Here is a 12,234-nt window from a genome sequence, read left to right as displayed (position 1 = left end):
GACCCTGCGAGCGCAGCCCAAGCTGCAGGGCCAGCCTCGAAGAGCCGCTCGGAAAGCCCAGGGACGTCCCCGCCGCTTTGGTGACCCCCCTTCCAGCGTTCGCCCTACGCAACGTGCCCCCGCGCAGCGTGCGCACACTGGTGTCACGTCCGCTGGTTTAGCGCGTTTGATTTGTGGTTGCGACAAACCCTCGCGGGGAAGACGACGGCTCCCTCCCTTCCCTCTCCGTGATGTGCAGGGAAACTCGTTCTGCTCATTAAACGGATTTCTCGCTTTCCGGGGCCGCATTCATCGCAGCTCGTCTGCCCTACTTTCCCCGGAGGAGTCTTTAGCCAGCTAAAGGATTAGTGGGTCTCCGGTATCACACGGGAGCAAGGCTGAGACAGTGGGGAGGAAAAAGATGCCTTTGGACTTATTTTTGCCAGCCCTGGGAGATGCTCAATGCGTGAGCGGGGTGAGGGAAGGGGGAGATGGTGGTTCAGACCCTCTGGGCTGTGCGACGCTGAGCTGCCCTTGACTTCCCCCAGACACCTGAACACCGTGGGCAGGCGGGACTGTGGTTTCTAAGGGGTCCCATTTCCCAAATCTAAGTGCTAATAAATGTGTGGGAGCGTGCGAAGGGGCAGCACCCAGACTAACAGCTATCTATCGGCAGGGGTATCCAGCTCTTGCTCAGCGAAAATCATTCTTTTTATGAACCAGGCTCTGAAAATGGGGTGAGAAACAGAGCATGCTGCAAACACATTGCAGTCCCGCTGCCTTGCTGGGAAACTGTGTCTAGGCACCCCCATTGCGTATCAGGCAATGGAAGCAGCTGGGGAGGAAAGCCAAAAATCCATAGAACCGGGGGTCTAGGGAAGATGCCAACTCCAACCTAGCAATGCGTCGGGCCAGTTGCTCCTCTGACAGACAGCGATTGCTGAAGCAGCAGGGAGGAAATCTTTCTTTTCACCTTTTCTTTGCAGTTTTGGTGCTCAGCATGGGGCATTGGACTTTTAAACCTTCCCGTGCCGCAGGGAGTTTTATCAACCAGGATCTGCAGGAAGGCGTTATCACTTTCTCCTGTTGACGCTGTTCATATCCCTGCAGGACCTCAGCAAACGGCCCTGTCGAGTAATGCCTAGAGCATGCCCAGGGATGTCGAGCATCGAACCAATGAATAGTTAAATAGCATCAGGAGGAGCAAAGCTGGAACACGTTGGATGCAGAATCTCCTGGGAAGGGGAATTATCCCATGCTGAGTTTCCCACACCTGATAACGCCGCATCCAGTGAGTGGCTGGGTGAAAGGAGGGAGAGGAGGGCAGCTCCTTGCTGGTCTTGCAAATGAGGCCTTCGCTTCCCTTGCTTTGTTCTGGTTAAAATGGGCACAGCAGAAGTAAACCATCTTATTTTCATTATAACAAGCAGCTTAATTGGTTCTGAACTGAATACTGGGTGTGCAGGGGGGTGGGTAAAAAATACCCAAAGCTATTTTTTTATCAATTTGGATGGAAATCACTTTCTTCTTTTCTTCTTCCAATGCCTGGGAATTGTTGCCATAAGTCTTAAAGAGCGATATGACGCTCTTAAAGAGAGATACGATGGAGGTATCCCCATGAGTGCCATCCAGCTCCAAAATTCCCTGGGGCAGAGTTTTAACACGGGCTGCAGGGAGTGAAGGTGATGACTTGGTGTTAGAGGAGGGATGCTGCCCGATGCAGAGCGAAGCGTGAACCCGCAGTGCCCGCATGCTCCACCCTCAGGAGTCCCCCAGGCTGTTTTGGTATGTTTTGGACCGGAGAATCAGTGTTGTGTCACCAAAACCAGCCATGCGTCACCGGTTGCTGACAGGACAATGCGTTTGCAGACCCTTTCTGGAAATCCCACGTGTGTCGTCGAATTGGTTGCAGGCCATCAAGCCTTAGGTAGCAGAGGTCCTACAAGCCCTTAAAAAGCAGACAGGCCTATGCCATCTGCTTCTTTTTTTCCATGATAAGAACTTGCTCAAAATGGTCACCTAAGATGCTGCCTCTTGTCCTGGGTGCCTCAGCCCCTGCGGTGCCCCAGGGAGTAGCTGCCTGCCTGGGATGCTTGAGCCAGGAGTTCCCCTTCCCACCCTCTTAGTGGGATCTGGTCCTTTGGGTGTCTGTGAGTCCCCTCAAGGGAGCCACCCCAGAATACTCTGCCTGGGAGGTGTCCCTGGTGAGAGTGAGGGTGCTTGCAAAGCCGTGCCAGACATGTCCATGGGAAACTCAATTTGTGCTTGATACTGCTGAGCTCCAGCAGAAGAGCTGAAGTTATGGGAGGACTGGGAGAGTCCTGATGCTCCAGTATCCGCCAGGCACCCCGAGGCATTTGGAGCAAGGGAGGGCTCTGAAAGCGTGACTCTTGCTGGTGCTGGCAAGGCCAGGGATTGGGGGCCAGGCTGGGGGGTTCCTGCGGACTGTCAGTGGGTGGAGAACTCATCCCTTGTTATTAATTTGCTGTTTCTTGGCTTTGCACCAGGTTTCAGATTCAAGCAGGGGTTTGCCAATTTGCCTTTTTTGTTTCATTGCGGTGCTCTGTGACGGCCGCACTGGCAGTGGGGGGCTCGGGGCAATGCCTTTGGCTTTCCCGCTCCAGTATCTCGGTGCCACCAGTGCAGGGTGCTCAGCCCGTCCACCTGAGCTGGTGCAGCTCTGTGTATGCACAAACACCTTCCCTTTTTTTCCAAACTTTGCAAAGAGCGATTTGGATTTCACTGTTGTACAAGAAAGGTCTTGAGGCCCCACTGTCGGGTCTCCTGGTGGTTGTTTCTGCCATTCAGACACAGGTGGGATTTGGGGGGGCTCTGTGCAGTGGGTTGGGGCTCTCCTTGCTTTCTGGGGCCACCAAATGCAGCTGGGTCAGGACGTCACTACCTGATGTGCAGTGGCTTCTTGGTCTAATGATGCCCTGAGAGAACCCCCAGGTCCAAAGCAGCTGCCGTTCAACCTGCTTCTACTGATGAGTTCGAGCTCCACATTGAGGCATGCGCCAGCCCTGTGTCGCCCCGCTGGACCGCAGCCCCAGGCTGTCCTGCAGCGCTTCTGGCCCCGAAAAGTCCTGTCCCACCATGTCCAGACCCCGCAGCCTTTAGCCACCATCACCACCTTCAGCGCAGCCCCTCCAAGCACGCAAAACCAGGAGCAGCCCTTCTTGCCAGCTGCTCGGTGAGGTTTTGCTGGGAAGTCTCGAAGCCCTGGGTGGACCATCACGTCAGGAGCTGCTGTGGGGTCACACGCTGGCACAGCACGTCACGGCCCGTACGGGAGTGATGGCCTATTTTGGGGAGCAGCGGCATTTGTAACCCGAAGGATATTTGTGCTTTCGGCAGCGCACGGTGCCGTTTCTCTCGCTGTCGCTGGAGGGAGCTGCCCCATCCTTCATTGGCCTCCCAGGTGTCGCGACAAGCTGCACTTCAAGAAGTTGTTAAAAATGAAGGAGCTGGAGGATTCCAGGGGGATTTCAGACGAAAACAGAGACCCAGGACTGGCTTCTTCTGCAGAGGGACCTTGGAAGGGCCCTGGGACACCACATGCTCCGGCGTGAGGCCTGTGGTCTGGGGGCATCGTGTGGCATTGACACTGATGAGACATGGAGACTTGCACAGCAGAACAGGGCGAGACCGAGACACCGAAGAAAGGAGCAGCTGTAGTTCCTGGGCTAGGCAAGGTTTGGGGTATTTAGCCTTCCCTCAGCCGGTGTTTGGTACCGGCTGGCATTGTCCTCCAGGCACCTCCTGTAGATGCTGAAGATCAAATGCACCACCGGGGAGCAAACTCCAGATCTGCCAAAAAAAACCCCTGGCAATGAATAAATACAGCATAGCTCCTTCACCAGTTTCTGTTTGATGCATAAAAACCACCTTAGTCTAGTCACTTTAGCATCCAGACTAAAACATAGCACTCCAGTATCTGCGGTGCACCCAGGGACTAAACAAGCTTTGAATTAAGCAAATAGAAAAAAAAAAAAAAAAATCTATTTCTGAATGCAAGAGCGAGCAGACAGATAGTGCAGAGCCAGGTACAACGGGCTGTTTGTGCAACTGTGCTTGAGGCTATCATTAACCCCAGGTTTTTCCCCAGGGAAGGAGGACGGACACAGGAGTTGGGGCCACTTTTAGGTGCATCAGGTATTTATACAGCTGCTCTAGGGGACTAGAGCAGTCTCTTGTCTCTTCCTTCTGCAATGAGCAATTTTTGTCCCCCTTCCTCAACCAGCTAAAGCAGCACTTGCTATTTTCTCCAGCTCCAGTATCAGGCCACATGTCTGGGATTGTAAGCACAGCTGGAGTTTACCCCCATCATCTTCAAGGCTCCTGCTCCGTCCCCAGCTCATTTTATTCCTACCTATGTAATCATTCCCTGGAAGTTGCAATAAATGCTTTTGGAGATGACTATGCAGGTATGGTATGAGCAGGTAAAAGGCTGCTACTTATCGGGGCTTGTCCCGATCAGCTCTGACTTTAATCCATCTGGATAATTCAGACCTCAGCCCCTGCTCTTGTTCAAGGAGTTGGCACAGGGTTTTCCAGCCCGCTACAAGGAATATCTCCCTGGTGCAAAGGTCTGCCATCAGGGAATACAAAAAGCCAGCTCACCGTCACTTGTAAACGTGCTGCCCCAGGGCCTGATTTCCAGAGGGAAAAGAAATTTCGAAGTCCCTAAACTGCAAACAGATTAAAAAAACTACTGCTGGGGGCTATAGCAGGGATTTATCTCAGAGAGCTCCATAAGGCTACAGCTGAAAATTGAGGCCAGAAGGAAGCATAGTGCTCAGGTCAAACTCCCAACAAGTGAAGTTTCCAAATCCAGAGTCCTCACATAGCTCCCACACATCTTCTACTGGTAAACCATCGAGCAAATAATCCAGGCGGGACAGTTACAGGCTTGTTTTTATTAAAAGACATCTTCAGAAAAGATATTTTAGTACAAAAAAAAGTTTAATACACAAACTACAGTTGCTTTTTTTTCCAGCATCAACATTTATAAATTACACCACATTGTTATTAACACTGCATTTAAATATGGAAACAAATTAAAACAGGAAATTCATCGACAAGATCCAACATCCTACAAATGACTATTTACAATATTTAGCAGCTAGGAGCTCTAGCACAGTAGTCAATATGACTTCAATAGGGCAGGATGCTTGGGAAGCCCCAAGACGGCAGCTTGGCCCGTAACAGTTTTTGGGGACCTGTTTTGCCCACCTCTCCCCAAATACCCACCCCAAAGGCAGAGGCGATGCTGCATGTCAAGGTACACACCCAACAAGGCAGCGCGGCTCTTGCGGAGAAACCCCGTTGTCCCCTGGCCCTTTAGAGCAAGCTTTGGGGCATGCATGCAGGACGGTGCTATTCACTCTGCAAAGTACAGGCAGTCTGCTGGAAGACAGCAGCCTCCAGGCTTCAGGGGGATTTACGGCTGACAGCAGGGCTGGTCCTGCGCAGGGACAGTCACTGCTCTGTACCTGTGCTGTCCTAGCGCTCACCCTAACCACCCCCAGCAACACTGGTAGGCTCCAGGCAGAGCTTAAGACTCAGCCCTCCAGGATCTGGCCCCCATGCAACCGGCTGCAGGATCCCACCCATCATCTCCTGGAGCTGGAAGCGTTTCCCCAGCTCCCAGCAAATTCCAGTACAGCCAGAAATACAGGGCTTTGAAGCCATGGGGGCGAAGGAAGCCAAGTGAGCCTGAGGTCCCCTTCTGCACAGGGTGTCCTTCAGCCTTCCCATCAAAACCCATATTCTCAGCTGGTTGAAGTCACCAGAGCAGGGGCTGCGCAGATGGAGCTGCCCAAGGCTCACTGCCCCACGGCACCAGCTGGGGAAGGAGGCTCTGGGGGCTTTCACAGAAGGGTACATAGGGCAACATTTGGGAACAGCAATGAGAGACAGGACACAGCAAGGCTCCGTACCCAACGCTTGGGTCCAGGGTAGTGAAACACTTCATGTGCTCCCCTTCCCCCCAGCCCATCAAAACCAGCACAGAAGTGTTCAGACAGGACAGAAAACACCAGACAACTTGAATTTGCCACAGCAGCATATGGCAGGTTGGAAGACCCTTGTGCATGCTCTGGAGGTGGATCTCCCTGCTGGTGGCTCCTTTTCTGGTTTGGGAGCTCCCATCCAGGGGTTTCAGCAACACGGAGCTGTTTTACTTACAGCAAGGAGCTGTGTCATGCCACTAAAGGGCTGCTAATGAGAAATGCTCCTCAGGGGACTTCCTGGGGAGGGTGGGTTTGTTTTCTGTAAACACCAAGTGATGGAGCTCAGGTCTGTGCTCCGCAGAGAAGGTCAAGTCTCAAGTGGCAGCTTTAGGGCTCTGCTTCCAGTGCTGCAGGTTGGATTTTCATGGTGGTTGACTTCAGTGGGTAATACCTGCCTTTCCATGTCTTCCAGAAGATGCCCTGCTTGCGCTCGTGCCTCTGGCGGGGGATGGAGCGGAAGTACTTCCCATTGAGGTTGGCATGGCCACAGGTGCTGAACCACCAGCCACCTACCAAGGCAATGCAGAGGCAGGTTTAACCCACAGCACTTCCAGACAGAAAACAAACCCAGGTTCAAGGCACCTGCTGCCCCCATTTCCCCCACTTTTCCAGGGCTTTGGGACCTTACGAGACCACCTCGTACACACTGGAGGAGTCCCATGCACTGGGAAACCTTTGCACAGATCCTACATGATTTCAGGATGCATCTGCAAATCCCTGGCTGCTCTTTCTTGCATGCAAAACCCCCTCAAACCCTTCAACAGCCCCATCTCAGGCCTGGGGACTGGCCTTTGCTTCACTTGAAAGGTTTCCAAGTGAGGTGGCAGCCAGCAAAGCTGTTATGAAGACAGATGTTTGAGCCAAGACCTGAATCACGAACCCCTCCTGGTTTCAATTTCCCTCCCGGTTCCCTGCACGGCTCCTCCCAAGGATGCAGCTTTCCCAGGGAAGCAGGGGACAAGCTGGGCTCAACACCAAAGGGGTCTAGTCCTGCAGGGACACTGTCCCACTCACGGCCAGCACCAGACAGCGGAGGGCTGAAGGGAAAGTGCATGCCACTGAGAAGGAAGAGCTCATACTGACCTGAGAGGTGTTTGGCACAGTTTGTGTCAGCTTTGAGGTCGTGGTCGCGATCCCGAGTGGAGAAGGGCAGCTGCCTGAAGTCCCCGATGGCGTTTTCCAGCTCTCCAGACAGAGGTCCCAGCAGGTTGAGCATGTAGGCTGTGCTCTCACCACCAAGGCTGAAGACAAATTGAACCACCTGGGAATTTCCCTCCCAGTCTTCCAGCTCAATCAGGAGATCGTATCTTCCCTCTTGGACAAGGCGATGTATCTTCTCCAGGCCCAGCCAGAAGTCACCTGAAACAAGACACACTGCATTAGCTGCAGGGACACAAACAGGCCATGCAAAGCAGACACGTGAACAGGCTCCAGAGAAAAACAGGGACAACCCAGGACACCGCAGCATTTGAATTGCTGTCTGGCACCTGCAGGACAAGTCAGGAAGACCAAGGACTCTTCCTCTGCAAGCAGTGTCCCCCTGTCCTCAGCCCAATGCTGTGCTCTGGCACATAGAAATCTCCAAGGGCCAGCAAGGGGGAATAACTTGTGCTAAGATATCACTTATCCCACAGTAAGAAGATAGACACCATCATCCACCTACCACGAAGGTCTCCAAAGCCATTCTTGTAGGCATCCCAAAGCTGGTCAAAGTCCACAGAGCCATCTGTGCGCCTCTGGATCACTGTCCAGCCACCTTCTGCAGGCAGGGAAAACACGGTCATTTGGGGTTACCATTTGCAAGACCACCGTGCAAAGCACTGCGGGACATCTCCACTGCTTTACCTGCCGTCATGTCACAGTAGACTTTGAAGGGCTGAGACCCTGTAGGCTGCACTTGGAAAACGCCGCTGCTTTGCTGCCCGTCCAGGAAGAGCTGGTGGCAATCCTCCGGGAGCTCTGCGGGGGCTGGAAACAGCCATTGAGAAGATGGCCCCGAGTCCCACTTCCCCAGCAGGTTGCTCCTAGCACAGCCCCGGCACTTGCAGCCCTGGCCCTGAGCCCAGCCAGCTGTGCACAGTGGTGGCTGCGGCTCTGGACACGTGCTGGACACGACAGCCCCCGACTTCAGCATCTTTAAATGCTGTGACCCTGTATCTTCCTATTTATGCAAACAAAGCTCTTTGGGCTTCCTCCCAAGGCAGAAGCAAGGCATCGGGCCAGGCTGGGGTGACCTAGGCTGGAGAGCACAGCTCCCCATCGAGGAGAGACCTGAGGAGCTTCCCAGCTCCCTCTGTGCCCGCAGCAGGCAGGAGCAGCCCATTTGGGGTGGGGTAACAGCAGGGGCAAGCCAGGGCCAAGCATCCTCATCCCACCCCGAGTCTGAAGCAGTCTCAAAGGGCCTCAGGGACAGAAAGAATCCCCAAGTCCTGATGTCAGGAACGCGCCTGAGCATCCAGCACATGACCTCTTGCTCCCGGTGACTGTGGTGGCCCCAGCCAGACGTCCCACTGGGCAACCTGCCACCAGCAGGCATGGGGCCAGCTGGGGTGACCCTTTTGCCCAAGACACACCGACCAGGGCAGGGAAGGGGTGGGTGGACTGCAGGGAGCCCCAGCTCATTGCATGAGTGGATTGCCTAGGGTGAGGCCACCCCCCAGCTTGCCCCCCTCCATCCCCACACCGGCGGGGCTCCCACCTCTCCTTCCGCCCCTGTGGGGACTTTGCCCAGAGCTGCCAGCAAAGCACCATTTCAACAGCGCTGATAAAAGTCCATCCAGGAACCACCACCCACAGCACTCGGGGAGAGACGGTGGGGGGAAAAACCTGTTACAAAACCCGAGTCAAAAGGCCGCAGAAGGATGTGCAGGGACTTCAGCCCCTGGGCTGTCGGCGCAGTCAAGGGGCTCTTTGTCAGCCGGGACAGGTGCCCCCGTCACCCCCAGACAAAGGGGGTCTGTTCTCCCCGCACAAGGGTGGGATGGATTTTGGTGGCTCACAGCTGCTGCCAGCAAGACCCCACGGCAGACGGGTGAAGAAACCTGAAGACAAGCCCCAGGCTGTGCCGGGGTGCCGGCTTGCCCCCGCAGCCCTCCTGGGCTGGGACCATGCTCTGGGGCAGCAGTGGGGAGAGGGGCCTCCCCCACAGCCACGGGGCTTCACGTGGGGCAGAAGCGGGGAAACTGGGGCCTTTGAGCTGCCAAGGGCAGGAGCAGCCCCTGTGGAGCATCGCCCCCTGCCTCTATCCTCACCGGGCGCCTGGGGAGCCCCGATGCTGTGTCGGGGAGAAGAGTGGAGCCACAACTGGAGGAAAGGTTAGTGTGTGGGGTGATCCAGGGAATGCCAATGTGCCCCCTGCCACCACTTTTCACCCATTCCCCCCCTCCATCAGACCCCCCCCGGTGAACTCGTGACCTCCCCCCTCCTTGACACAGGCAGCCCCTCTCCCACCACCTGCAGCGGGACAGCCCCACAGCCGGCACAGCCGGACTTGTGCTGCCGTTAGCATCCCTCACAGCCCCGGGCCGATGCCAGCACAGGACTGGTGCCACCAAGCCCATCAGTGCACCCATGGGGCAAACATGTGGCCCCGAACCCTCCCCCAAGCCTGTGCACATGTGGACCGAGGGCAAGCGTTTTGCATGAAGGATCAAAACCACACAAAAACACCCAGCACTGCAGGGAGGCCAAGTACATCCCTGATATCCCCACTTCCTAGGTGAATGCAGCCAGGAAAGCCGAATGAGGCTCAGGGGAAGGAAAACCCACAACCTGACCTCACACACAGAGCTGCAGCAAGCCCAGCTCACAAGCGTGGCAGCAGGGAGGTGCCGGAGGCTGCTGGGCTCACGCGGCCTCAGAGCTCCTCGCCTCCTCTCCCACTGTATCTCCCAGCATCGGCTGGATGGTGCCCAGGCAAATGCTCAGTGGCCCCAGTGTGCAGAAGTTAACCCCATCCCTGTCTTTTTTTTTCTGGGCCCTGGCTACACTGCACTCTGATCTCTTCTGTTTTCCTGGTGCAACAGGGACTTTCAAGCAGCTGAATGAGATGCAGCTGCTTGAACAGCCTCAGCACAATCTTTTTGTTTGAGGAACACGCTCGTTAGTTCCAGTTCATGTTGCACATCCGTATGGCACCAGCAGAACAACAAGACCTCCTGGCTGCTCTGGATGTTTTTCTTTCCCTCCCCCTTTATTTAGCCAAACAAGATGGAAGAATCAACAAGACTGGCTGGAGCTGCCCCAGGCATGGCACCATATTTACCCAACAGGATCTCCAGGCATGACAGGAGGTCTGCAACCTGGGATAAACACCCTTTCTTGCAGATGGCAGGGCATGCCTGGAGCTGTTTGCATCACCTCCCCCTCACTCTGCCCAGCCCAACCCAATTATTTTGGAGTCCCAGCGCCACGGGGAGAGAGCGAGCGGGGCTCTACCTTTCCCCTACTCGGCCAGCTGCCAGAGAGCACAGGCTCTGTCTAAAGACATGATCCTCTTTCTGCAAGCGATTAAACCTTTCACTCTCCAGGCTGCTTCAAGCCTTCAACTTTCACATGCTTGGCCCCACGCCATCTCTGGCCTGAAAAAACTTGTGTTCGCTGGATGCAAATAAAAGGGTCTTTCTGAAAGGGCTGCTGGTGGAGTTCATCGCTGTTCCCCGGGGCCGTGCCGGCACTGCGGCTCTGCCTGACGATAGGCAGAGAGCTGCCGGCACAAGCCTTCCCAACGCCTGCCTGCTCTAAAAGCAGCCACAAGCCTCCCCAGGCGGAGGGCATGGGGCTGGCCCGCCAGATATTGTATGCTTTAAGATTTGCCAGAAAACTCACTCGACTTGCTAATGAGAGGAAGCCAATTTGTTTTCTGTCAGTGATATCCACATCAGGGATTAGGCAAGAGAAAGGGGAGCTCACGGCTCAGCTGGGTGGGAGGGAGTCAGGATGCCCAGGGTGCTGGGGATGCTCAGGGTCTCCCCACTGGGGACAGTGCAGCATGAGAAGGTGCTGAGCTCTCACACCCCCCTTCTTGCAGCACCCCCAGGGGTTGTGGGCCCTCACTGCCTCCCACTGTGCTTCACAAGGGTTGCTGCACCCAGCACCCATCAGACAGTGCAGAGCCAACAGCACAGCCTACATCTGCCACTAGTAAGTAGCAAAGACCTGAACCCATTTCCCTGTACCCCACTTTCAGCGTAACCTGAGCACGGAGCAGGGTGGTTGGACTAGTTGATCTTTAAAGGTCCCTTCCAACCCAAAGGATTCTAGGACTCTAGGACACTAGAATGTGACGACTGAGGGCAAGTCACAAAGCAGAGCTGGGAAAAAACAGGGGGGAAAGAGGTTTTGAGACAGTTTTCTGGCTCACTAGTGCTGCTCTGACCGAGGGAGACCCCACGTAGCCCCGCTGTAGGCTGGTCAGCCCCACCGAGCCAAGCACCAGGAGGAGTTTGGAGCCCCGCATCCCATCTCTCTCCTTGTCCACATCGATTCTGCGGCTCTTTGTTCTGCCCACCCAGCTTTCAGGCACACCAGTGACAGCTCCAGGCTCCACATACAGATTACCATGTTTTCCCATAGCTATCCCTGCCTTCAAGCCCTGGGCAGGATTTCCCCATGCATCCTCACGCTGCTTGGTTTCTGTTTGGCTCACACTGGACAACCCCAGACAGCTGTGCAGACGGAGCCAGCACCATGATTTAGCTGACATAACATGAGCACAGCTGCTCCCAGCCAAACCCTGCAGAGACACCAGTTCCTGTCCGGGAAGGAGGCTGCAGGACACAGCGCAGCTGGGGACACCCGCTCTGCTGCCCGTCCCTCTGCAGGCGCTCCTCCAGCCCCCTTGCCGGCAGCGAGGATGCTCCAGGCAGAGCCAGGAGCTCTGGGAGCAGCATCCACTCACCAGCTCTGGTACACGTTTCCCAGGGCTGTGAGTGTCTGGTGCCTTCACTGCCTGAGCATTTGCTGCAGCTCAGCACCTTCTGTTACGGATAGTGTGAGCTGAGGCACTTGTCTTTCATATATGAGCCCTAAATATGAGCCAAGGGAGACGGACGCACAAGGATCTAGCAGACCCTGCCTGGTGAGGTGAGAGCAGGTGAACAAGAGTTAACTCCAGGGAGCAGAGATCCTCCTTTCCTGCCTGCATTCACCCTCCCACCTGCCAATCCTCTTTGACAAATACCTGCTAGCAGCATTTCTTCACTCCCCACTGCATTCTTAATATCAGGCAGAAATATTCCTC

At 55.1% G+C, this 12,234-nt stretch overlaps 1 protein-coding gene across 1 annotated transcript in view; it reads right to left on the bottom strand.

Annotated features, from left to right (window-relative positions):
• Window positions 1-4,914: 4,914 nt before the first annotated feature.
• Window positions 4,915-12,234, bottom strand: part of ANGPTL4 (angiopoietin-like 4) — a 35,624-nt gene continuing 28,304 nt past the window's right edge. The window contains exons 4-7 of the mRNA XM_009323019.1: window positions 7,839-7,952; window positions 7,657-7,752; window positions 7,077-7,352; window positions 4,915-6,502 (exon numbers count right to left, since the gene is read on the bottom strand). Coding sequence (XP_009321294.1) covers window positions 6,321-6,502; window positions 7,077-7,352; window positions 7,657-7,752; window positions 7,839-7,952 — 668 coding nt within the window. The 3' untranslated portion in view covers window positions 4,915-6,320. The remainder of the gene's footprint in view (window positions 6,503-7,076; window positions 7,353-7,656; window positions 7,753-7,838; window positions 7,953-12,234) is intronic.

Source organism: Pygoscelis adeliae, unplaced genomic scaffold (genome assembly GCF_000699105.1).
Source record: "Pygoscelis adeliae isolate BGI_AS28 unplaced genomic scaffold, ASM69910v1 Scaffold284, whole genome shotgun sequence".
Lineage (NCBI taxonomy): Eukaryota > Metazoa > Chordata > Aves > Sphenisciformes > Spheniscidae > Pygoscelis > Pygoscelis adeliae.
Note: the sequence above shows the minus strand (reverse complement) of the source record. Positions and strands in the feature narration are given on the sequence as shown.